Genomic DNA, 26,458 nt, shown 5'->3' with positions numbered 1-26,458 from the left:
AATGTGGCGACGAGTGGCTTTTCACAGTAACTTCATTTGAAGCCTACTTGTGGCAATAAGCAATTTTCATTTTCAGATGGACAGGGCTCACAGAGCGCTCGCGAGGAAGTCATGAATGGGAGACCCCCAGAGGGCAATGGTGGTGAGATACCACAGGTGCTTGGATAAGGAGCGCATTCTACAGTGGGCCAAGCAGACACGGAGCTGTAAGTGGGACAACAGTACCCTGCGGATCTATCAGGACCTGAGTGTGGAGGTGGCCAGGAGAAGAGCAGGCTTCAACCAGATCAGGTCGATCCTTTTTAAGAAAAAGGTGAAATTCAAACTGTTGTATCCGGTCCGACTTCGGGTCACGCATGAGGAGCAGCACTTTTATTTTGAGTGGCCCGAGGACGCGCTGGACTTCGCGAAAAGGAAAGGACTGGTGGCGGACTGAGAACTTTTGAACTTTGCTACAATGTTCATGTTTTTTTTTGGCTTTTCTGTTCTTCTTTTAAAAAAAAGTTTCTTGTTTCTCGTTTTATGGAAGCTGTTTGTAATGCATTTTGCATTGATTTGGGACCAGCGGTAGAGCTGAGTGAGTTAAGGTTTTCATTTGCACTGTTGGGGATGGAGGTATGCTTGTTTAGATTTTGGTGTTTTCTGTCAGGCAATTGTGTGGGGATTGTATGACATTGGAGTTTGTTTGTATGAGCAAGGGGAGCGTGGGGAGGGAACAATAGGTGGGAGACTATCCAGCGCCAGGGATGGGGCCACCAAGCGAGCTGGGCGGGTTTGCTCACGAAAGCGCAGTGGTGGGTGTGCATATGTTCGGTTTATTAAAGAATTTGGGTTACAGAGTGTGGTTACTTGGGGGAGGGAGGGGGTGAATGTTCTGCTGACGAAGGAGGGATTTGGGCTAAGGGACAGAGAGGAGGTTGGGGATGGAGGCTGTCTGGGGGTGGGCTGGTGGAGGCGTGGAGCATGGGCTGCAGGTGGGCCCAAAAAAGGGGATGGCTGATCGGTGAAAGGGGGAGGCAATGAGCCCCCCAACTAGGCTGATCACCTGGACTGTTCGAGGGTTATGTGGGTCGGTCAAGAGGGCATGTGTGTCGCACATCTTAGGGGACTGAAGGTGGATGTGGTAATGTTGCGGGAGATGCACCTTAGAGTAACTGATCAGATTTGATTGAGGAAAGGCTGGGTCAACCAGGCCTTCCACTCGGGACTAGACTCAGAGACTGGAGGGGTTGCGATCCTGATCAATAAGCGGTTGGTGTTTGAGGCGGGTAGAATAGTCTCAGATGTGGGAGGTCGGTACATTATGGTCTGTGGGAAACTGGAGGGGGTGCCGGTGGTATTAGTAAATATGTACGTGCCAAATTGGGATGATGTGAAGTTTATAAAGAGGCCGCTGGGGAAGATACCGGACCTGGACTCGCAAAGTTGGTCATGGGAGGGGATTTCGACATAGTTATTGACCCTGGCTTGGACCAGTCAAGCTCGAAAACGGGCAGGGTGCCAGCAATGGCAAAGGAACTAAAGGGTTCATGGAGCAGATGGAGGGGGGGGGGGATCCATGGAAATTTTGGGCAGCCGAGGGTGAAGGAGTTCTCCTTCTACTCACGCGTGCACAGAGTGTACTCCCGGATTGACTTCTTTGTTTTTGAGTAGGTGAGTAGGTCTTTATTGACAGGGGCGGTGGACACAGGGTACTCGGTGATCACAATCTCAGACCATGCTCCACACTGGGTTGACCTGCAGGTTAGTAAAGACAGTAACCAGTGCCCACACTGGAGGTTATATGTGGGAATTTTGGCCGACGAAGGGGTGTGTGAGCGGCTGAGGAAATGTATTCAGAATTACCTGCAGGTCAATGACACGGGGAAAATTTAAGCAGCAATGGTCTAGGATGCAATGAATGGTCAGAGGGGAGCTGATCTCGTTACGGGCCCAGAGGGAGAAGGTGGACAGAGCAGAGACGGGCCGACTGGTAAAGGAGATACTACAGATCAATAGGAGGTATGCGGAGACCCCAGAGGCAGGGCTTTTAAGGGAATGGCGGAGGCTACATCGGAGTTCAGCTTGTTAACCACAAGGTGGAGCAGCTGAGAAAGGCGAGGGGGGCGATCTATGAGTATGGAGAGAAGGCCAGCAGAATGCTTGCACAGCAGCTTAGAAAGAGGGAGGCAGCCAGGGAGATAGGGAAAGTAAATGACGGAGATGGGAACCTGTTTGGAGATTCAGCAGGGGTGAATAAGGCGTTCAGGGATTTCTACAGTAGGCTGTATAGATCGGAACCCCCAGCTGGGACGGAGGGGATGAGGCACTTCTTGGAGGGACTGCATTTCCCAAAGGTGCACGGGGAGCTGGTAGAAAGGCTGGGGGCCCCGATTGGGTTGGAAAAGATAGCGGAGGGTCTGAAGGCCATGCAGTCGGGTAAAGCCCTGGGGCCAGACGGGTACCCAGTGGAGGTTTATAAAAGATTCTCTGGGATATTGGGGCCGGTGTTGTTGAGGATGTTCAATGAGACAAAGGAAAGAGGGGTGCTGCCCCCGACGTTGTCACAGGCCACGATTTCGCTGATCCTTAAGCGGGACAAGAACCCGGAGCTGTGTGGATCCTACAGGCCGATCTCCCTGTTGAATGTGGATGCCAAATTGCTGGCCAAAGTTTTGTCCTCCAGGATTGAGGATTGAGTTCCTGATGTTATTGGGGAGGACCAGACGAGGTTTGTTAAGGGTAGGCAGTTGGTGGCCAATGTAAGAAGGTTGTTAAACGTGATCATGATTCCCCCGGAAGGTAGGGAGTTGGAGGTAGTGATCGCAATGGATGCAGAAAAGGCCTTTGATCATGTAGAATGGGATTATCTGTGGGAGGTACTGGGATGGTTCGGATTTGGGCAGGGTTTTATTGACTGGGTCAGGTTGCTGTATAAGGCTCCTGTGGCAAGTGGACCGATGAATAGGACAACATCGGACTATTTTAGACTGCACAGAGGGACGAGACAGAGATGTCCCCTTTCCCCACTGTTGTTTGCGCTGGCGATTGCTCTGAGAGCCTCAAGGGGCTGGTCCGGGGGGGGGGGGGGGGTTGGAGCACAGAGTCGCGCTCTATGCAGATGCTCTGCTTCTGTATGTATCGGACCCAATAGAGGGGATGGAAGAAATTATGAGGATTCATGGGGAATTTGGCCAGTTTTCGGGGTATAAGCTAGATATGGGGAAAAGTGGGATGTTTGTGGCCCAGACGAGAGGTCAGGAGAGGCGATTGGGGGAGCCGCAGTTTAGATTGATAGGGGGAAGCTTTAGGTCCCTAACCATTGAAGTGGCGCGGGAATGGGACCGGCTGCATAAATTAAATTTGGCCCGGCGAGTAGACCAAATGAAGGATGATTTCCGAAGGTGGGATGCACTTCCGTTGTCACTGGCTGGGAGGGTGCAGATGGTGAAGATGACAGTCCTCCCAAGATTCGTGTTCGTGTTTCAATGCCTCCCCATCTTTATTCCGCGGTCCTTTTTTAAATGGCTCAACAAAGTGATCACTGGCTTTGTTTGGGCGGGCAAGAGCCCACGAGTAAGGAAGGTAATGCTTGAGCAGAGCCGGGGAGAGGGCGGGCTGGCGCTGTCAAATTTTAGTAACTATTACTGGGTGGCGAATATAGCCATGCTCAGGAAGTGGGTGGTGGGGAGGGATCAGCATGGGAGCGAATGGAGATGGCTTCATGCAAGGGCACCAGTCTGGGGGCATTGGTAACTCCGCCTCTGTCATTCCCGCCGGCACGATACTCCACTAGCCCCGTGGTGGTGGCGGCCCTGAGAGTCTGGTGGCAATAGAGGAGACATGTGGGAGCAGAGGGAGCATCGGTCTGGTCCCCAATCTGTAATAATCACCTGTTTGCCCCGGGATGTATGGATGGGGGGTTTCGGATATGGTGGAGAGCAGGGATTGAGAGGATGGGGGATATGTTTATAGAGGGGAGCTTTCCGAGTACGAGGGCACTGGAGGAGAAGTTTGGGTTGGCGAGGGGATACGAATTCAGGTATCTGCAGGTGCGGGACTTCCTACGTAAAGAGGTGTCAACCTTCCTGCTCCTACCGCTAAGGGGAATTCAGGACAGGATAGGTTCCAGAGGATGGGTAGGTGAAGGGAGCGTCTCTGACATTTACAAGGAACTTATGGGGTCAGAGGAGATGCAGACCAAGGAGCTGAAGTGCAAGTGGGAGAAGGAGCTGGGAGGAAAGATAGAGGATGGTCTATGGGCAGACACGTTGAGTAGAATCAATGCGTCCACATCATGTGCCAGGCTCAGCCTGATACAATTCAAGTTCGTTCAGTCGGGCTCACATGACAGTGGCCCGGATGAGCAGATTTTTTGGGGTGGGAGACAGGTGTGCAAAATGTGCGGGAGGACCAGCGAACCATGTCCACATGTTCTGGACATGTCTGAAGCTTAGGGTATTTTGGCAGGGGTTTGCAGATGTCATATCCACGGTGTTTAAAACGAGGGTGGCATTGAGTCCAGAGGTGGCGATTTTCGGAATGTCAGAAGACCCAGGAATCCAGGAGGAGAAAGAGGCAGACGTTCTGGCCTTTGCTACCCTGGTTGCCCGGAGACGGATATTATTAGCTTGGAGGGACTCAAAGCCCCCGAAGTCAGAGACCTGGCTAGCGGACATGGCTAGCTTCCTCTGTTTGGAGAAAATCAAGTTCGCCCGGAAGTGGCAACCGTTCGTCGGCTTCTTCGTGGAAAATTGATCATCAGCAGAAGGGTGACAGTTAGTTTAGCTTAAAGTAGGGGGTTATTAAAGGTGGGACCTGTAAGGGCGGGTGACGGCTTTTGCACTATGTATATAGTTTCATGTACATTGTTTATTTTGTTGTTACAACACCAAAAAATACCTCAATAAAATGTTTAATTTTTAAAAACAGCGGGAAGGAGCTGTTTTTGAGTCTCTCCGTGCGTGTTCTCAGCCTTCTGTATCTCCTGCCCGATGGAAGAAGTTGGAAGAGTGAGTAAGCCGGGTGGGAGGGGTCTTTGATTATACTGCCCACTTTCCCAAGGCCATGAGAGGTGTAGATGGAATCAATGGATGGGAGGCAGGTTTGTGTGATGGACTGAGCTATGTTCACGACTCTCTGAAGTTTCTTGCGATCTTGGGCCGAGCAGTTGCCATACCAGGCTGTGATGCAGCCAGATAGGATGCTTTCTATGGTGCATCTGCAAAGGTTTGCAAGACTAAATGTGGACATGCTGAATTTCCTTAGTTTCCTGAGGAAGTTTAGGCGCTGTTGTGCTTTCTTGGTGGTAGCGTCAACATGGGTGGACCAGAACAGATTTTTTGAGATGTGCACCCATAGGAATTTGAAACTGCTAACCATCTCCACCTCGGCCCCGTTGATGCTGACAGGGGTGTGTGTACAGTACTTTGCTTCCTGCAGCCAATGACCAGCTCTTTAGTTTTGCTGGCATTGAGGGATAGACTGTTGGTTTTGGAGCTTTGATATGAGCTTGGCTGGGATTATGGTGTTGAAGGCGGATATGTAGTCAATAAATAGGAGACTAATGTCGGAGTCCTTGCTGTCGAGATGCTCGAGGGATGAGTGTAGGGCCAGAGAAATGGAATCTGCTGTGGACCGGTTGTGACGGTATGCAGTGGATCAAGGCGTTCTGTGAGTATGGAGGTGATGCGCTTCATGACCAACCTATCGAAGTACTTCATTATGACTGAAGTCAGGGCCACCGGTTGGTAGTCATTGAGGCACGCTGCCTGGTTCTTCTTTGGCACCGGTGTATGATGGTGGTCTTCTTGAAGCCAATCTGGACAGACACAAGGACACTGGCACCATGGAGAAACCATGGAAATGTGGGTATTGTGGGAAGAGATTCAGATCCCTGTCTGTGCTGGAAACTCATCAATGGAGTCACACCGGGGGAGGCCATTCATCTGCTCAGCATGTGGTCAAGGATTCACTCAGCTATCCAACTTACATAAACACCAGAGAACTCACACCGGCGAGAAACTGTTCATCTGCTCTATTTGTGAGAAGGGATTGTCAACTAACTGACCTCACTTCAAACTGACTTCTTCACTCTGACTTGAGGCCGTTTAAATGCTCCAGCTGGGAAAAGAGCTTTAAAAGTAACAAGCTTTTGCTGACTCACCGGCGAATTCACAGTGGGGAGAGGCTATTCACCTGCTCCGTGTGCGGGAAGTGATTCACTCATTCAGCCTACTGAAACACCACCAAATTCACACCGGGGAGAGACCATTCACCTGCTCCGTGTCTGGGAAGGGATTCACTCAATCATTCAGCCTGCTGAAACACCAGATTACACCGGGAAGAGACCATTCACTGCTCTGTGTGTGGGAAGAGATTCACTCAGTCATCCATCCTGCTGAATCACCAGTGGGTTCACACTGGGGAGAGACCATTCATTTGCTTCATGTGTGAGAAGCGATACACTCAGTTATCCCAGTTTCGGAGGCGGTGTATAGGGGAGATGGTGGCGTAGTGGTCTTGTCGCTGGACTAATGATCCAGATACCCAGGATAATGACCTGTGGACCTGGGTTCGAAGATGATTGGGCCTAGGACACTACCCTGAGGAACTCCTGCAGTGATGTCCTGTAGCTGAGATGATTGACCTCCAAACACCACAACCATTTTCCTTTGTGCCAGATATGACTCCAGTAAGTGGAGAGTTTCCCCCCTGATTCCCATTGACTCCAGTTTACCGAGGGCTCCTTGATGCCATACTCTATCAAATGCTGCCTTGATGTCAAGGGCAGTCATTCTCACCTCTCACATTCAGCTCTTGTGTCCATGTTTGAACCAAGGTTGTAATGAGGTTAGGAGCAGATTGACCCTGGCGGAACCCAAACTGAGCATCCAAGAGAAGGGTATTGCTGAGTAAGTGCCACTTGATCGCACTACTGATGACTCCTTCCATCGCTTTGCTGATCATGGAGAGTAGATTGACAGTGTGATAATTGGCTGGATTGCATTTGTCATGTTGTATACAGGACACACCTGGGCAATTTTCGACAGTGTAGATGCTAGTGTTCTAGCTGTGCTGGGACAGCTTGGCTAGGGGTGCGGCAAGTTCAGGAGCACAAGTCATCAGTACTATTGTCCCTATATTGTCAGAGCCCATAGCCTTTTCAGTATCCAGTGCCTTCAGCCGTTTCTTCATATCACGTGGAGTGAATTTATCGGCTGAAGACTGACATCTGTGATGCTGGGGCCCTCCGAAGGAGACCGAGATGGATCATCCACTCGGTACTTCTGGCTGATGATTGTTGCAAATGCCTCAGCCTTGCCTTTTGCACGTATGTGCTTCGCTCCTCCATCATTGAGGATGGGGGTATTTGTGGAGCCTCCTCCTCCAGTGAATTGTTTAATTGTCCACAACCATACGTGACTGGATGTGGCAGAACTGCAGAGTTTGGATCTGATGTGTTCGTTATGGAACCGTTTAGCTCTGTCTATTACTTGCTGCTTATGCTGTTTGGCACACAAGAAGTCCTGTGTTGTAGCTTCACCAGATTGACACCTCATTTTTTGGTATGTCTAATGTTGTTCCTGGCATGTTCTCCTGCACTCTTCATAGAACCAGTGTTGATCCCCTGGCTTGGTGGTAATGGTAGAGTGGTGGCCATGAGGGTGGCAGGTTGTGGTTGAATACAATTCTGCTGCTGCTGATGGCCCACATAGCCTCATAGACGCCCAGTTTTGAGTTTCAAGATCTGTTCGAAGTCTATCCCATTTAGCACAGTGGTAATGCCACACAACACGATGGAGATAATATCCTCAATCTGAAGACGGGACTTTGTCTCCACAAGGACTGTGCGGTGGTCACTTCTACTGATACTGTCGTGGACAGATGCATCTTCAGCAGGCAGATTGGTGAGGATGAGGTCAAGTATGCTCTTCCCTCTTGTTGGTCCCCTCACCGCCTGCTGCAGTCCCAGTCTAGCGGCTATGTCCTTTAGGGCCCGGCCAGCTCGGTCTGTGGTGGTACTACCAGGACACTCTTAGTGATGGACATTGAAGTACCCCTCCCAGAGCATAATCTGCTCCCTTGCCACCCTCAGTGCTTCCTCAAAGTGGTGTTCAACATGGAGGCGTACATCATTCATCAGCGGATGGTGGCCGGTACATTGTAATCAGCGGATGGTGGCCGGTACATTGCCCATATTTAACCTGAAGCCGTGGGACTTCATGTTGTCTTCATGTTCTCAACAGAGTCCATGTTGAAGACCCCCAGGGCATCTCCTTCCTGAATGTATACCACTGTGCCGCTGTCTCTGCTGGATCTGTCCTACCGGTGAAACAGGACATACCCAGGAATGGTAACAGTGCTGTCTGGGACATTGTCTGTAAGGTATGATTCTGTGAGTATGACTATGTCAGGTTGTTGCTTAACTAGTCTGTGAGGCAGCTCTGCCAAGTTAAATATAGTCTTAAACTCAAAGTTAAAACGTATCTTGGCAAATATATTCCCAGAGGTTTGGGAAAGTTTTCAGAAAAAAAACAATAGATGAGCAAAAACAGGGAGGACATATACCATGAGGATAAACTAGGAAGTAATATAGAAATGGACTGCAAGAGTTTCCTTAAATTCTTAAAAATGAAGAGAGGCACTGAAGTGGACGTCGGTTCCTGAGAGAATGAGACTGCGGAAAGAATAATGGGGTGTCAGGAAATGGCAGAGGAGTTAAATAAATACTGTGAGTCAGTCTTCACGGTAGGAGACAGTAATAGCATTCCACAAATACTAAATAATCAAAGGCAAAAGGGGAAGGCAATAAACACAATAACTAGACCGGAGAAAAAGTATTCTGGAAACGAATGGAGCAAAAGTCTGCTATGTTCCTGGCCTGACGGGTTGCATCCCAGGATAGTAAAGGAAGTAGCTGCAGAGATAGTGGATGCCCTGGTCAAATTCTTGACAAGTCCCGAAGGATTGGAAAACTGCTAATGCAACATCGTTATTTAATAAAGGAGGGAGACAAAAAACAATAACGATAGGCCAATAAACTTAACATCTGTCATCGGGAAAATGTTAAGAGCCCATTATAAAGGATGTAATAGCAGAATATTTTGAAAAGCATAATATCATCAAACAGAGTCAGCATGGCTTCATGAAGGGGAAATCATGTTTGAAACATTTTTAGAAATTTTTGAGGTGGTAACAAGCAGGATAGATGACGAGGAGCCAGTAGATCTAATACACTTGGATTTCCAAAAAGTGTTTGATAAGGTACCACACAACCGGCTACATAATAAGATAAGAGCTCATAGTGTTGGGAAACTGACCATGATAATGCACATTCTCCCCGTGTCTCCGTGGGTTTCCTCCAGGTGCTCTGGTTTCCTCCCACAAGTCCCGAAGACGTGGTTGTTAGGTGAATTGGACATTCTGAATTCTCCCTCAGTGTACCCGAACAGGCGTTGGTGTGTGGCGACCAGGGGGTTTTCACAGTAACTTCATTGCAATGTTAATGGAAGCCTACTTGTGACAATAATTATTACTATTATAAAAGACAGGAAATTGGGATAAGGGGGCATTTTCAGAATGGCAACGTAACTAGCGGAGTGCCGCTGGGATCCATACTGGGGCCACAGTTATTTACCATATATATTAATGACTTGGACGAGGGAAGCGAATGCACTTTTGCAAACTTTGTGGATGACACAAAAATAGGTGGGAAGTCTACACACGGCTATAAACAGGTTAGTTGAGTGGGCAAAAACTTGAGAAATGGAATATAATGTAGGAAACCGAAAATGTATGCACTTTGATGGGAAGAATAAAGGAGTTGAATATTATTCAAAGTGAGAAAGACTACAGAAAACTGCAGCACAGAGGGGCCTGGGGGTCCTCGGGCATAAATCACAAAAGCTAGCGTGCAGGTTCAGCAGGTCATTGGGAAGGTAAATGGAAGGTTGGCCTTTATTTCAAAGGGAATGCAGCATAAAAATAGAGAAGTCCAGCTGAAATTATACAAGGCAATAGTTAGACCACACTTGGAATACTGTGAACAACATTAGTCCCCTTTCCTGAGGAAAGATATGCGGGCATTGGAGACAGTCAAGAGAAGGTTCACTAGGTTAGAACATAGAACATAGAAAAATACAGCACAGAACAGGCCCTTCGGCCCATGATATTGTGCCGAACCTTTGTCCTAGATTAATCATAGATTATCATAGAATTTACAGTGCAGACGGAGGCCACTCGGCCCATCGTGTCTGCACCGGCTCTTGGAAAGAGCACCCTACCCAAGGTCAACACCTCCACCCTATCGCCATAACCCAGTAACCCACCCAACACTAAGGGCAATTTTGGACACTAAGGGCAATTTATCATGGCCAATCCACCTAACCTGCACATCTTTGGACTGTGGGAGGAAACCGGAGCACCCGGAGGAAACCCACGCACACACGGGGAGGCGGTGCAGACTCCGCACAGACAGTGACCCAAGCCGTAATCGAACCTGGGACCCTGGAGCTGAGAAGCTATTGTGCTATCCACAATGCTTCCGTGCTGCCCTTAAGAACAAATTAATCTACACTGTATCATTCTACCATGATCCATGTACCTGTCCAATAGCCGCTTGAAGGTTCCTAATGTTTCTGACTCAACTACTTCCACAGGCAGTGCATTCCATGCCCTCACTACTCTCTGGGTAAAGAACCTACCTCTGACATCCCCCCTATGTCTTCCACCATTCACCTTAAATTTATGTCCCCTTGTAATGGTTTGTTCCACCCGGGGAAATGGTCTCTGACTGACTACTCTATCTATTCCCCTGACCATCTTATAAACCTCTATCAAGTCACCCCTCATCCTTCTCCGTTCTAATGAGTAAAGGCCTAGCACCCTCAACCTTTCCTCGTATGACATACTCTCCATTCCAGGCAACATCCTGGTAAATCTCCTTTGCACCTTTTCCAAAGCTTCCACATCCTTCCTAAAATGAGGTGACCAGAACTGTACACAGTACTCCAAATTTGGCCTTACCAACGTTTTGTACAGCTGCATCATCACCGCACGGCTCTTAAATTCAATCCCTCTGTTAATGAACGCGAGCACACCATAGGCCTTCTTCACAGCTCTATCCACTTGAGTGGCAACTTTCAAAGATGTATGAACATAGACCCCAAGATCTTTGCTCCCCTACATTGCCAAGAACCCTACCGTTAACCCTGTATTCCGCATTCATATTTGTCCTTCCAAAATGGGCAACCTCACACTTTTCAGGGTTAAACTACATCTGCCACTTCTCAGCCCAGCTCTGCATCCTATCTATGTCAATTTGCAGCCGACAACAGCCCTCCTCATGATACACAACTCCACCAATCTTCATATCGTCTGCAAATTTACTGACCCACCCTTCAACTCCCTCATCCAAGTCATTAATGAAAATCACAAACAGCAGAGGACCCAGAACTGATCCCTGCGGTATGCCACTGGCAACTGGGATCCAGGCTGAATATTTGCCATCCACCACCACTCTCTGACTTCCAGCGGTTAGCCAGTTCATTATGCAACTGACCAAATTTCCTGCTATCCCATGCCTCCTTACTTTCTGCATAAGCCTACCATGAGGAAACTTATCAAATGCCATACTAAAATCCATGTACACTACATGCACTGCTTTAACTTCATCCACATGCTTGGTCATCTCCTCAAATAATTCAATAAGGCTTGTAAGGCAAGACCTACCCCTCACAAATCCGTGCTGACTATCCCTAATCAAGCAGTGTCTTTCCAGATGCTCAGAAATCCTATCCCTCAATACACCTTCCATTACTTTGCCTACCACCGAAGTAAGACTAACTGGCCTGTAATTGCCAGTGTTATCCCTATTCCCGTTTTTGAACAGGGGCACGGCATTCGGCACTCTCCAATCCCCTGGTACCACCCCTGTTGACAGTGAGGACGAAAAGATCATTGTCAATGGCTCTGCAATTTAATCTCTTGCTTCCCATAGAATCCTTGGATATATCCCGTCAGGCCCGGGGGACTTGTTTATCCTCAAGTTTTTCAAAATGCCCAACACATCTTCCTTCCCAACAAGTATTTCCTCGAGCTTACCAGTCTGTTTCACACTGTCCTCTCCAACAATATGGCCCCTCTCATTTGTAAATACTGAAAAAAGTACTCGTTCAAGATCTCTCCTATCTCTTCAGACTCAATACACAATCTCCCGCTACTATCCTTGATCGGACCTACCCTCGCTCTAGTCATTCTCATATTTCTCACATATGTGTAAAATATCTTGGGGTTTTCCTTGATCCTACCCGCCAAAGATTGTTCGTGCCCTCTCTTAGTTCTCCTAATCCCTTTCTTCAGTTCCCTCCTGGCTATCTTGTATCCCTCCAGCGCCCTGTCTGAACCTTGTTTCCTCAGCCTTACATAAGTCTCCTTCTTCCTCTTGACAAGACAGTCAACCTCTCTTGTCAACCATGGTTTCCTCACTCGACCATCTCTTCCCTGCCTGACAGGGACATACATATCAAGGACACGGAGTACCTTTTCCTTGAACAAGTTCCACATTTCACTTCTGTCCTTCCCTGACAGCCTATGTTCCCAACTTATGCACTTCAGTTCTTGTCTGACAACATCGTATTTACCCTTCCCCCAATTGTAAACCTTGCCCTGTTGCACGCACCTATCCCTCTCCATTACTACAGTGAAAGTCACAGAATTGTGGTCACTATCTCCAGAATGCTCCCCCACTATTAAATCTGCCACTTGCCCTGGTTCATTACCAAGTACCAAATCCAATATGGCCTCCCCTCTGGTCGGACAATCTACGTACTGTGTTAGAAAAGCTTCCTGGACACACTGCACAAACACCACCCCATCCAAACTATTTGATCTAAAGAGTTTCCACTCAATGTTTGGGAAGTTGAAGTCACCCATGACTATTACCCTGTGACTTCTGCACCTTTCCAAAATCCGTTTCCCAATCTGTTCCTCCACATCTCTGCTACTATTGGGGGGCCTATAGAAAACTCCCAACAAGGTGACTGCTCCTTTCCTATTTCTGACTTCAACCCATACTACCTCAGTAGGTAGATACTCCTCGAACTGCCTTTCTGCAGCTGTTATACTATCTCTAATTAACAATGACACCCCCCCCCCCCACCTCTTTTACCACCCTCCCGAATCTTATTGAAACATCGAGAACCAGGGACCTCCAACAACCATTTCTGCCCCTCTTCTATCCAGGTTTCCATGATGGCCACCACATCGTAGTCCCAAGTACCGATCCATGCCTGAAGTTCACCCACCTTATTCCTGATGCTTCTTGCGTTGAAGTATACACACTTCAACCCATCTCCGTGCCTGCAAGTACTCTCCTTTGTCAGTGTTCCCTTCCCCTCTGCCTCACTACACGCTTTGGCGTCCTGAATATCGGCTAACTTAGTTGCTGGACTACAAATCCGGTTCCCATTCCCCTGCCAAATTAGTTTAAACCCTCCCGATGAGTACTAGAAAACCTCCCTCCCAGGATATTGGTGCCCCTCTGGTTCAGATGCAACCCGTCCCGCTTGTACAGGTCCCACCTTCCCCAGAATGCGCTCCAATTATCCAAATACCTGAAGCCCTCCCTCTTAGACCATTCCTGCAGCCACGTCTTCAACTGCACTCTCTCCCTATTCCTAGCCTCGCTATCACGTGGCACCGGCAACAAACCAGAGATGACAACTCTGTCTGTCCTGGCTTTTAACTTCCAGCCTAACACCCTAAACTTGTTTATCACCTCCACACCCCTTTTCCTACCTACGTCGTTGGTACCAATGTGCACCACGACTTCTGGCTGCTCCCCCTCCCCCATAAGGATCCTGAAGACATGATCCGAGACATCCCTGGCCCTGGCAACCAGGAGGCAACATACCTTCCGGGAGCCTTGCTCGCGACCACAGAATCTCCTATCTATTCCCCTCACCATTGAATCTCCTATTACTATTGCTTTTCCATTCTCCCCCCTTCCCTTCTGAGCCCCAGAGTCAGACTCAGTGCCAGAGACCTGGCCGCTAGGGCCTTCCCCCGGTAGGTCATCCCCCCCCAACAGCATCCAAAACGGTATACTTGTTTTGAAGGGGAACGGCCACGAGGGATCCCTGCACTGTCTGACTGTTTGTTTTCTTTCCCCTGACTGTAACCCAGCTACTCTTGTCCTATACCTTGGGCGTGGTTACCTCTCTGTAACTCATCTCTATAACCCCCTCTGCCTCCCGGATGATCCGAAGTTCATCCAGCTCCAGTTCCCTAACACGGTCTCTAAGGAGCTGGAGTTGGGTGCATTTCCCGCAGGTATAGTCAGCGGGGACACTGGTGGTATCCCTCACCACCCACATCCTACAGGAGGAGCATGCAACTGGCCTAGCCTCCATCCCCTCTTACCTTACAGAATATAGCTGCCCTGTGGACCAACTGGACCTCCGCCCTCCGACTCTGCTCCCAGTCAGTTGCACTCTCTGTAAACTCCTGGCTCTTTTCTCGCTCTTTGAGGAAATGTAGGAAACAAAATGAAAGGAGCACCTTACTCCCTCCTCACCCAACTCCCTCAGTCACCAAACTCTCACTATAGCACTCAAATGCACCAAATTCAGCACTCAGTGCAAACAAAGTCTACACTGTCGGTGGATCACTTTTATACTGTGAATCTAGCCTCTGAAAACTGGCCTAATCCAATTAACTAAAGGTTAGTCCCGGATATGGAGAGATTTTCTGATTAGAAGAGGTTGAGTTGTTTGGGCCTGTACTCATTGGAGTTGAGACGAATGAGAGGTGACCTTTTTGAGACATAAGCATTCTCAGGGGGGTTGACAGGGTAGATGCTGAGAGGATGTTTCCTCTTGTGGGAGAGTCCAGGACCAGAGGGCATAATCTCAAAGTAACGGGTCTCAAATTTAAGACAGACATGAGGCGACATTTCTTCTCTCAGAGCGCAGTGAATCTGTGGAATCCTTTAGCTGTGTAATCATCCTGTCGCTGGAGTTTAACCAGAAAAAGGCAAAGGTGAAGGTGTGTTTACCCGGATGGACCGCTTGGTGGCGCAGTGGCTCTTTCACGGAGGGGCCTTGAGTTCAGACACATCCCAGACAGGACTGGTGAGAAATATCTGTCTGGGAAAGGGGAGAAAACTGGATAATCGGGGAAATGGAGAGGTGCCGATTGGCCTGAGAGAAAGGATTCAGACAAGTCTTATTTTCTTCATTTTTCATTCAATATTTATTAAAATTTCAGAGAAAATATTACACAAAAGTTTATTTTGAAGTTGACGAAAGGAAACATAACGATTGAGGGTCACAGTGAGAACAGAACACATGCCCTCTGAGCTGCCAAATGTATGTACAACTGTAACAGACACCAGAAAGAGAGAACAGGAGCTCAATGTAAAGGGAAGGCCAAAGTTATGAGTAAGGAACGAGATAAGTTACTTTATTTAGACATGATATTGAGGGAAATTATTAGCTACAATTACATTACAGCCAAAATTATCTCGTACATTTCAAACTGGGAAACAGAAATACTGTCCAAGATTGTCTCAGTTACAGATGCAGAATAATAAACTGAGAGAATTTTACTGTTCGAGTCACCAAGAGGAAATATTGTATTTGTGTCACACACAGATCATAATAAACAGCTGAGGAAAATCTACAGCGTCCGAACGTCAACCGATCACTTGATCTGTAAAAGAGAGAGAAAACGATGAAGCAGATGTTTATAATCTGGGACATTGATGTTAGAGTTTTTAATCAATCAAACATTTAGAGGTTTTTGAAACGGCTTCTGTCAGTTTGAAGTGTGAGTGGATTGAATCTTCTCACCTTCACCAGAGTGACTGCAGCGCTGTAGGAAATGCTCAGGAAGAACAGGGTGATGAATGTGGAAGCGGTTGTCCAGATGTTGCCGTTATCATCCTCATCGTCTTCAGTCCAGGTGTGTTCTGTGGTATCTACGAAGATAGAGCCGAATAAGTATAATCAGATTGTTCATTAATCCACGATTTATTTTTAATATTCTCGTTTCATTTTCTCCCGCTGCTAATTCATTCTTTAATATATTTGTCATTGCATATCTACTGTTGCGTTCATGACACTCAGAAATTGATGTCTTTAACTTTTTTTTTTCTAATTAAGGGGCAATTTAGCATGGCCAATCCACCTACCCTGCACATCTTTGGGTTGTCGGGGTGAGACCCACGGGTCATGGGGAGAATGTGAAAACTCCACTGGGACAGGGACCCAGGAGCGGGATCAACCCCAGGTCCATGGTGGCGTGAGGCAGCAGCGCTAACCACTCTGCCACCGTGCCGCCATTGCCTGCCGTTTCTGTTTGTTCCTTAGCTTTTGTGTCTGTGTCGATGCGAAATTCCGTGTTTTGATTTACTCCTCTGTTGTGTGTCCAGATGTCTGTATAGGTTCACTGTGTGTTCATCGTGTCAATGAGTATTGGTCTGTGTATTTGTGTGTCAGCGCCTGTGTGTGAACTTTGTTTGTCTTCTGTCAATGTGTATATATGAGTGATGTATTGTATGTGTATGTGTTGAAATCTATGTTTATATATTATTGCCTGTGTTAATATGTGTTTATACTTTCCTGTCTAGTAATATATGTGTTAATGTGTCTTTTTGCGTTCAACATGCATGCCAGTGTCTTAATGTTTGTGTCTGGATAAATGCGTTTGTGTGTGTGTCAATGCGTGTATTTCATCACAGAATCATCATCATATAATCCCTACAGTGGAGAACGAGGCCATTCGGCCTATTGAGTCTGCACCGACCCTCCGAAAGAACACCCTACCGAGGTGCACGGTGCATGCCCTGCCCTATCCCCAGAACCTCGTAACACCACCTAACGTTTTGGGCGCGAAGGGGTGATATAGCATGGCTTATCCCCCTAACCTGCACATCTTTGGACTGTGGGAGGAAACCGGAGCACGCGGAGGAAACACGGAAACGGGAGAATGTGGAAACTCAACACGGACAATCACCCGAGGCTGGAATTGAACCCGGGTTTCTGGCGCTGTGAGGCAGCAGTGCTATTTGTGCGTTGATGTTTGTTTATAACTATCTATTGCTGTGTATTGACGCCTCCATGTGTATTCATGTGTGTTTGTATGAGCGTGTGTACGAATCTGTTAATATGTAACTACATGTGCCCATTAGTGTGTTAATGTGGATTATTGTCTCTGTTTTAATGGAAATATTTCTGTAATTGTGAAATTGTGCGATTGTGGGCGGCACGGTAGCACAGTGGTAAGCACTGTTGCTTCACAGCGCCAGAGTCCCAGGTTCGATTCCTGGCTTGGGTTACTGTCTGTGCGGAGTCTGCACGTTCTCCCTGTGTCCGTGTGGGTTTCGTCTGGTGCTCCGGTTTCTTCCCACAAGTCCCGAAAGATGTGCTTGTGAGGTAATTTGGACATTCAAAATTTTCCCTCTGTGTACCCGAACAGGCGCCAAGAGTGTGGCGACTAGGGTTTTTTCACAGTAACTTCTTGCAGTGTTAATGTAAGCCTTCTTGTGACAATAAACTTTATTTTTACTATTATGTATATGTTATTGCTTACAGTTGTGTTTCATATTCTTGGGTCAGTCTGCGTGTATGGTTTTATATGTTTGTGTTTGCATATTTGTGTGTCTGTGTGGACATGTGGATGTATGTGCATGTTTGTGCATGCCGGCTTGTGTGTGTGGATTTGTGTGTGTGTGTACACGAGTGTCTTTGTGTACATAAACGTGTGCTTGTTTGTGTTTATGTGCATGTTTGTAAATTTTTGTTTGTTTGTGTGTATATGTATGCATGTGTTTCTATGTGTACATCTATGTGTGTGTTTGTGTCTATGTGTGCTCATGTATATGGTTGTGGGTGTGTGTACGTGTGCATGTATGTTTAGTGTTTGTGTCTTTATCTGTCTGTGTATTTGTATCAGCTGCCTGTAGCTTTGCCAGTTGTGGGTATTATTGGTACCGATGTGGAATATGTTGAACTTTCTGCTTATAAATGTGTTTTCTGTGAGGTGCAAGCTGACATCATTGACAGAATGCAAAAATACAAGGAAGTGCCTCAGGAGAGAACAGTGAAAACCCAGGGAGAATTCAATCACCATCTGGATTTGGATTTTGGGAAATCAGTTGTCGCATATGGATAAGAGGAACAAGGGTGCTAAAGAAAAATATGTTGCGTGAATAGATAGTTTAAGAACATATTTAGCATGATGGGCTTTTAAAATCTTCAGCCAGTAAGCTACAAACCATCTTGTAATGTCAGTAACTGAATCCTTAGTGTAGAGACACATCCACTCCCAAATTCCCTGCTTGGGGAGTAGGTGGATAGTGATTTAATAGTCTCTCCCTCTCTGGCCAGCTGAACAAATTCTCTGTGGGTTCCCCCTGCTGAGGAGGTGGAGATACAGAGAGTTCACTCATCACATTCCTTCTCTTTTGGTCGGGAAAGTGGAGGTAAAATGGGTTTATAATGCCCATCCCCCTCTCTCTGTTGGGGAAGTGGGCGGACAGTGCATTTATTTAGGCCCTCCCCCTCTCTTTGTTGGAAGCGGCTGTACAGTGAATTAACTAATGTCCCAGCTCTTTGGTGGGAAAGTGGGGGTACAGGGTTAATTAATGCTCCTCCCCCACTATTTGTTGGGGCGTGGTGATACACTGGATTAACTACTGCCCCCATGCTTTGGTGTGGAAGTGAGGGGTATAGTGGGTTCACTAAGTCCCTTCCTCTTTGTTAGGGAGTTGGGGTGCAGGGCATTAGCGAACGTCCATTCCCCACTCTCTGTTGGAGAAGTGGGGGTGCAGTCGATTAACTATAACCCCTCCCCCTCTCTGTTTGGGAAGTGTGGTTGTAGTGGATTAATTTATGCCCCTTCCTCTCTCTTTTGAGGAAGTGGCAGTAGAGTGCATTAACTAATGCCCCTCCTCCTGTCTCTGTTGGGGAGGTGGGGGGACAGTGGATTAACTAACGCCCCTCCTCCTGATTTTGTAGGAGAGGTGGAGATATAATGGATTAACAATTTCTCTTTCCCCTCTCCGTGATGGGCGATTGTTGGTCCTTGTTTCGGTTTGATTCTCAATTCAGTTCCCAGTGGGTGTGATGCAGCAATTTTAAGATGACATCAATTTTAAAGGGATGGGCAATGGGAGAAGCAGGAACACCGAGATCTAAATGTGATGTGTTTGTCTGTCTGAAATGGGAAATTGTCCGATTTCTCCTCAGCGGGAAGAAAGTCAATGAATATATTTTGTGAATACTGCAATGAATGAATTTTACTCTGTCTCTGACCCAGGGTGTATCTGAGCTCGGAGCTCTGATTGTATCAGACTTGGGGCTGAGACCTGTAGAAATCTTGGTCTCCTTGAACAGATCTAATATCAGCAAAGTCGAAGCTCCATTAATTAAGCGGCTGTGCATTTAAATCACAATTAGAGGAAAAAAAACTTTATTATTTTTAATTTAGTTCGAAATGCAATTGATAGATTCTCATTGACATGAATTAACGGTGTCCATCAGAGCGAGGGAAATGTTCACAAAACTGGGTTTACCGCTGGATTTATCAACCGTTCTGTTGATGATCTTCAAGGGGATGGCTTCATGTCCCACCACACAGGAGTAAGAAGCGCCGCTGGCCCACTCCTCCGCTGCAATGGATAACAGGCTGTACATGAAGAAGGAGCTATTGCCGTTCTCCGCCATCACCTCGGTGTTCTTGTAGTTCCCGGGATTCACCGGCTTGTCGTTGACGGTCCACTTGACGAAGATCTCTCGGGGGGAGAAACCTCTCACTAAGCAGCTGAGGGAGACGAATCTCTGAGCGGAGACGTCTTCAGCCGAGGGCAGGAGGACAGAGACGGACGGTTCCCGCGGATTGGGATCTGCAGAAAATGTACAAAAATGTCAGTAAAATGGGGAATTCCGGAGACATTGGAACCGCGGGTTCGATGTGAGAGAAATGTGTTTTGTGTTGGATTTTAAAGGTTTCCATTTCCCACTTTGGGATCTGTCCGGTTTCATAGCTCGGAGCTGAGGTGGACACAGGCCTTTTCCCTGAGAATTTACGGATATTGGATTCGAAAGTTTCAGAAAGTGTACAGCAGGGAAACAGGCCATTCGGCCCGCCTGTTCTGTGCTGGTGTATAAGCTCCACACCACCAAGCTCATCCCACCTTACTCCCAAAGGATTGGGAAACTGCCAATGTAACACCCTTATTCAAAAGGGAGGGAGACAAAAACAGGTAACTATCGGCCAGTGACCTTAACATCTGTCAGTGGGAAACGGTTAGAGTCCATGAAACGGATCCAATCGCTGAGCATTTAGAAATACACAATATAATCAACAGAGTCAGCGCGGCCTCGTGAAGGCGAAATCAGTGCCGAACAAATTTAGATGGAGAAATACTGGATAAAGCTGAAGTAACGGGGGAATTGGGGGCCCCCGTGCAGAAACCACACAAAGCAAGTTCTGCAGGTAATATGGAGACAAATTGAATGTTGACATTTATTTCAAAGGAAATAGAATATAAACATGGGGAAGTCTGGCTAAAACTATACAAGGCACTAGTTAGTCGACACCTGGTATACTTTGAATAGTCTCGGTGCCCTTATCTACGGAAGACAGATTGGTTTTGAAGGCAGTCCAGAGAAGGATCACGAGGTTGATCGCGAGTATGGAGGGATTTTCTTATGGGGAGAGGGTAAGTAGGCTGGGCTGTACTGATTGGAGTTTAGAAGAATGAAGGCGACTTAATCGAGACATGAAAGATTTTCAGGGAGCTTCTTAGGATAGACGCTGAGTGGTTCTTTTCCCTTGTGGGAGCGCCTAGGACCAGAGCGCAGGATCACAAAGTGAGGGTTCTCCCATTTAACAAAGAGATGAGGTGGAACTTCCTCTCTCAGAGAGTAGGGAAGCTGTGGAATTATTTAACCCGGGGGCAGTAGATTCTGGGTTGTTCAATATGTTCAAGGTTGAGAGAGAAATATATTAAATCAGTAAAGGCGTCAAGAGATATGGGGATAAGTCGGGAACGAGGAGTTGAAGATTATCACATCAGATCAGTCATGACCTCACTGCCGGCTGGACCGGTGTTGATGGGCCCAATGGCCTATGTCTGTTCCTAAGTCTTGTGGTCTATGGTCTCGCTCCATCTAAACCCAATATCACTGCTTTCAATTCATTGTTCGTTCATCTGCATATCAATTTCCCCCTTAAACTCTAATCGCGCAGAGTATTTAGTTAGTGGATATCCAATCAGAATGGACCATAAATACACTGAATGCTAAATACTGACCGCTGCACTGACACTAGAAATAGACACAATGACTCACTTATTGCTTCAATCTCTCTACCCACCTATTTTTTTGTGGATTGAAATTCTTAAAGGAGTTGGCAGGTCCTGATGGCTCGCCACACAGTCAAACACAGCCCCACTCAGCCAGGCTTGTGTCGAGATGTTTAATTTGCTGACCACGCTTTCAGTATCTGCCCCAGGCTGGTCGGCAATCTCTGATTTCAGTGGCTTCTTCGCTTCACTCCAGGACACGTTGACTCCATAAGGAGCATTCGAAATGACGCAGGTTAAGGTTACAGTCGCCTCCAATAAGACCTGTTCTATTGGTGCTGGCAGTATTGTTACTGAGGCATCAGTGCAACCGGAAGGATCTGCGAATGAAAAAAGTGGAAATTAACCCAAGTTTGATCTTCAGAATCAGGGCAGCAGTACTCAGCCTTCACTCTACATGGGAATAAATCAACTTAGAAACATCAACCTCTAAAGATCGCCTTTAATCTTCTGTAAGCAATGGAAAACCAGTTTGGTTTGTGAAAACTATTCTCATTGTGAAATACAATCAGCCTCGATATCATTCTAACGAATCAGCATTTCAGCATTCCCAATACAAATATTCCATTCCTGATCTCAGGAACGAAGTACTGGCGGCTGATCCATAAATAGGTTGGATGAACTTTCCAACACTTTCCCCCGGAGCTGTTATCAGTTAAGTGTTTGAGACACCCACTGACTCAAATATAATCAGCTGTCTCAGGATAAAGCTGGCATCAAGTACCCCAGGGGCTGGTTTAGCACAGGGCAAAATCGCTGGCTTTTAAAGCAGACCAAGGCAGGCCACCAGCGCGGGTCCAATTCCCATACCAGCCTCCCCGAACAGGCGCCGGAATGTGGCGACTCGGGGCTTTTCACAGTAACTTCATTTGAAGCCTACTTGTGACAAGAAGCGATTTTCATTTCATTCATTCACCTCACTCACTAAATGACTTCAAATTATACGGATACATTTATTTCTATATTCATAAAATCGTGAATGATAAGCAACCCTCATGCAGCTCTTACATCAGAATGAAACACAAACGACATGGCAGTAAATTAGAAGTTATTCTGTGCTTTGCACTAACTTCAGTAAATTCCTGATTTGGATTAACATCAGAGTGCAGGATGATTTATTGTTTCCTCTGTTTGAGTCTCTTACCAGACGCGGTGATGTTGCGACTTTGGGTGACCTCTTGATGAGTGACCTGGCAGGTATAGACGGCTTTGCTGAACCATTCCCGAGCGGAGACTGTCAGCCGACTGCTCGCCGAGAAGTTCCCGTTCACTTCACAGGGGGGCGAGGTGACAAATCCTGAACCCATGGGTTGTCCATTCTTCAGCCACTTTACCGTCATTGACTTTGGCTGGAAATCGTTGATTGAACAGACCATGGTTGCAAATTTCTGTCTTGAGATTTCTTCATTGGAACTCACGGTGAGGAGAACATTTGGAGTGTTGACAGGTGGAGGGCCTTCAAGAAACACAAGTTAGACATTTCTTGAGGAAGATGTTGTAACGAATAAAATGACGAATTATATTTTAACAGTTTCTCTGTGGTCACTATTTCGCGCAGGAATCAGAACTATGCAGAGAACCATAAATGTGTAATCACCAAAGATGTAAATAAAGTAATCAAAGCATCTGTTTCTCACAGATTCCACAAAACTTACATGGAATTCCAATGCTCTTGTCTGAGCCGCTGTGTCGAACCTCACAGCTGATTTTGCTGCATCCCCCCTCTGACTCGGTGATGGTTAACTGGCTGCTCAAGGTGTAGGTTCCCTTCTTGTTTCTCACTGACGGGTACTTCTTAAATCCAGTGGTGATCAGCTGCCCATCTTGCTTCCAGGTAAGGCTGGTGATTTCTGGGGAGTAGTCCATCGCCAAACAGCCGTAGGTCACGGAGCCGTCATTGTTGTGTTGCTGACAGGAGGAGACCAGGCTGTAGAGAGTGGGTGGAGACGGTGTTGCTGGGAAAGAATGGCCCATTCAACAAGTTAGACTCTGTTATTTGTGATCTATAAATTACCAAGCACATCAAAATGTGACGATGCATTTAACCTAACATGTTCTCATTAACTGTTACATCCATATTTCAGCGTCTATTAGTTCTATGATTTGAGAATCACCATCTCTTTGCCGCCTCATTAGAAACTCGCATCCCTTTCTCCGTTTCTAACACATACAAAAAATAACATTTGATGCCGCCTGAATGATGTAACTGTCATTGGATTGAAGGAGAGGAGCAGAGAGTTTCCCCCATTATTTCAGCCACCATGTAAAATAAAATAGAAATGTTGCCATAGTCCCGGGGACTGCCCTTTCCTTCTGAGAGCTGACTGGTGGTGATTTCACCTGAGGGTCACCACACCCTCTTTATGAATATCCTCAGCCGGTACAACAATTGAATCCGCGCTTTTGGGAGCGCTCTTCATCACAAACCAGCCGTCCAGCTAACTGAATTGTATACGTCACAATCCAGCTAACTGAGCTGCGTACATCACAATCCAGCTAACTGAGGTGTGTACGTCACAATCCAGTTAACTGAGCTGTGTACGTCACAATCCAGCTAACTGAGCTGTGTACGTCACAGTCCAGCTAACTGAGCTGTGTATGTCACAATCCAGCTAACTGAGCTGTGTACGTCACAATCCAGCTAGCTGAGCTGTGTACGTCACAATTCAGTTAACTGAGCCGTGTACGTCACAATCCAGCTCACTGAGCTGTGTACGTCACAATCCAGCTAACTGAGCTGTGTACGTCACAATCCAGCTAACTGAGCTGTGGACGTCACAATCCAGCTAACTGAGATGTGTATGTCACAATCCAGCGAACTGAGCTGTGTACGTCACAATCCAGCTAACTGAGCTGTGTACGTCACAATCCAGCTAACTGAGCTGTGTACATCACAATCCAGCTAACTGAGCTGTGTACATCACAATCCAGCTAACTGAGCTGTGTACGTCACAATCCAGCTAACAGAGCTGTGTACTTCACAATCCAGCTATCTGAGCTGTGTACGTCACAATCCAGCTAACTGAGCTGTGTACGTCACAATCCAGCTAACTGAGCTGTGTAGGTCACAATCCAGCTAACTGAGCTGTGTACGTCACAATCCAGCTCACTGAGCTGTGTACGTCACAATCCAGCTAACTGAGCTGCGTACGTCACAATCCAGCTAACTGATCTGTGGACGTCACAATCCAGCTAACTGAGATGTGTATGTCACAATCCAGCAAACTGAGCTGTGTACGTCACAATCCAGCTAACTGAGCTGTGTACGTCACAATCCAGCTAACTGAGCTGTGTACTTCACAATCCAGCTATCTGAGCTGTGTACGTCACAATCCAGCTAGCAGAGCTGTGTACTTCACAATCCAGCTAACTGAGCTGGGTACGTCACAATCCAGCTAACTGAGCTGTGTACGTCACAATCCAGCTAGCAGAGCTGTGTACTTCACAATCCAGCTAACTGAGCTGGGTACGTCACAATCCAGCTAACTCAGCTGTGTACGTCACAATCCAGCTCACTGAGCTGTGTACGTCACAATCCAGCTAACTGAGTTGTGTACATCACAATCCAGCTAACTGAGCTGTGTACGTCACAATCCAGCTAACAGAGCTGTGTACTTCACAATCCAGCTATCTGAGCTGTGTACGTCACAATCCAGCTAACAGAGCTGTGTACTTCACAATCCAGCTATCTGAGCTGTGTACTTCACAATCCAGCTATCTGAGCTGTGTACGTCACAATCCAGCTAACTGAGCTGGGTACGTCACAATCCAGCTAACTGAGCTGTGTACGTCACAATCCAGCTCACTGAGCTGTGTACATGACAATCCAGCTAACTGAGCTGTGTACATCACAATCCAGCTAACAGAGCTGTGTACTTCACAATCCAGCTATCTGAGCTGTGTACGTCACAATCCAGCTAACTGAGCAGGGTACGTCACAATCCAGCTAACTGAGCTGTGTACGTCACAATCCAGCTAACTGAGCTGTGTATGTCACAATCCAGCTAATTGAGCTGTGTACGTCACAATCCAGCTAACTGAGCTGTGTACGTCACAATCCAGCTAACTGAGCTGTGTATGTCACAATCCAGCTAACTGAGCTGTGTACGTCACAATCCAACTCACTGAGCTGTGTACGTCACAATCCAGCTAACTGAGCTGTGTACATCACAATCCAGCTAACTGAGCTGTGTACATGACAATCCAGCTAACTGAGCTGTGGACATCACAATCCAGCTAACTGAGCTGTGTACGTCGCAATCCAACTAACTGAGCTGTATATGTCACAATCCAGCTAACTGAGCTGTGTACGCCACAGTCCAGCTAACTGAGCTGCGTACGTCGCAATCCAGCTAGCTGAGCCGTGTACGTCACACTCCAGCTAACTGAGCTGTGTACGCCACAGTCTAGCTAACTGAGCTGCGTACGTCACAATCCAGCTAGCTGAGCTGTGTACGTCACACTCCAGCTAACTGAGCTGTGTACGTCACAATCCAGCTAGCTGAGCTGTGTACGTCACACTCCAGCTAACTGAGCTGTGAACGTCACAATCCAGCTAGCTGAGCTGTGTATGTCACAATCCAGCTAATTGAGCTGTATACGTCACAATCCAGCTAACTGAGCTGTGTACATCACAATCCAGCGAGCTGAGCTGTGTACGTCACACTCCAGCTAACTGAGCTGTGTACGCCACAGTCCAGCTAGCTGAGCTGTGTACGCCACAATCCAGCTAACTGAGCTGTGTACGCCACAGTCCAGCTAACTGAGCTGCGTACGTCACAATCCAGCTAGCTGAGCTGTGTACGTCACACTCCAGCTAACTGAGCTGTGTACGTCACAATCCAGCTAGCTGAGCTGTGTACGTCACAATCCAGCGAGCTGAGCTGTGTACGTCACAATCTAGCTAACTGAGCTGTGTACGTCACAATCCAGCTAGCTGAGCTGTGTACGTCACAATCCAGCTAACTGAGCTGTCTACGTCACAATCCAGCTAACTGAGCTGTCTACGTCACAATCCAGCTAGCTGAGCTGTGTACGTCACAATCCAGCTAACTGAGCTGTGTACGCCACAATCAATTTGTGTTAAAGATGTTGTCTCTTCATTTG

The 26,458-nt window shown here is 47.2% G+C and overlaps 1 protein-coding gene, 1 long non-coding RNA gene and 1 gene segment (V, D, J or C); 1 reads left to right on the top strand and 2 right to left on the bottom strand.

Moving 5' to 3' along the window:
• The window catches only part of LOC140421508 (uncharacterized), a 36,442-nt gene extending 20,739 nt beyond the window's left edge, over nucleotides 1-15,703 (top strand). The window contains exons 2-3 of one of the 2 annotated variants that reach the window (XR_011946865.1): nucleotides 8,229-8,367; nucleotides 15,636-15,703. This is a non-coding gene — a long non-coding RNA (uncharacterized lncRNA). Of the gene's footprint in view, nucleotides 1-8,228; nucleotides 8,378-15,635 lie in introns of both variants that reach the window. The other variant, XR_011946864.1, reaches the window with a different exon arrangement.
• The window catches only part of LOC140421475 (uncharacterized), an 856,937-nt gene that overhangs the window by 113,833 nt on the left and 716,646 nt on the right, over nucleotides 1-26,458 (bottom strand). The window lies entirely within an intron of this gene.
• Nucleotides 15,670-23,333, bottom strand: LOC140421476 (Ig heavy chain C region, membrane-bound form-like). The segment is given in 6 exon segments: nucleotides 15,670-15,693; nucleotides 15,834-15,961; nucleotides 19,559-19,888; nucleotides 21,364-21,672; nucleotides 22,497-22,808; nucleotides 23,008-23,333. Coding segments are annotated over 6 exon segments (1,407 nt in total).

Source organism: Scyliorhinus torazame, chromosome 5, assembly GCF_047496885.1.
Source record: "Scyliorhinus torazame isolate Kashiwa2021f chromosome 5, sScyTor2.1, whole genome shotgun sequence".
NCBI lineage: Eukaryota > Metazoa > Chordata > Chondrichthyes > Carcharhiniformes > Scyliorhinidae > Scyliorhinus > Scyliorhinus torazame.
The sequence above is the reverse complement of the archived record's forward strand: the minus strand, read 5'-3'. Positions and strand labels throughout refer to the sequence as shown.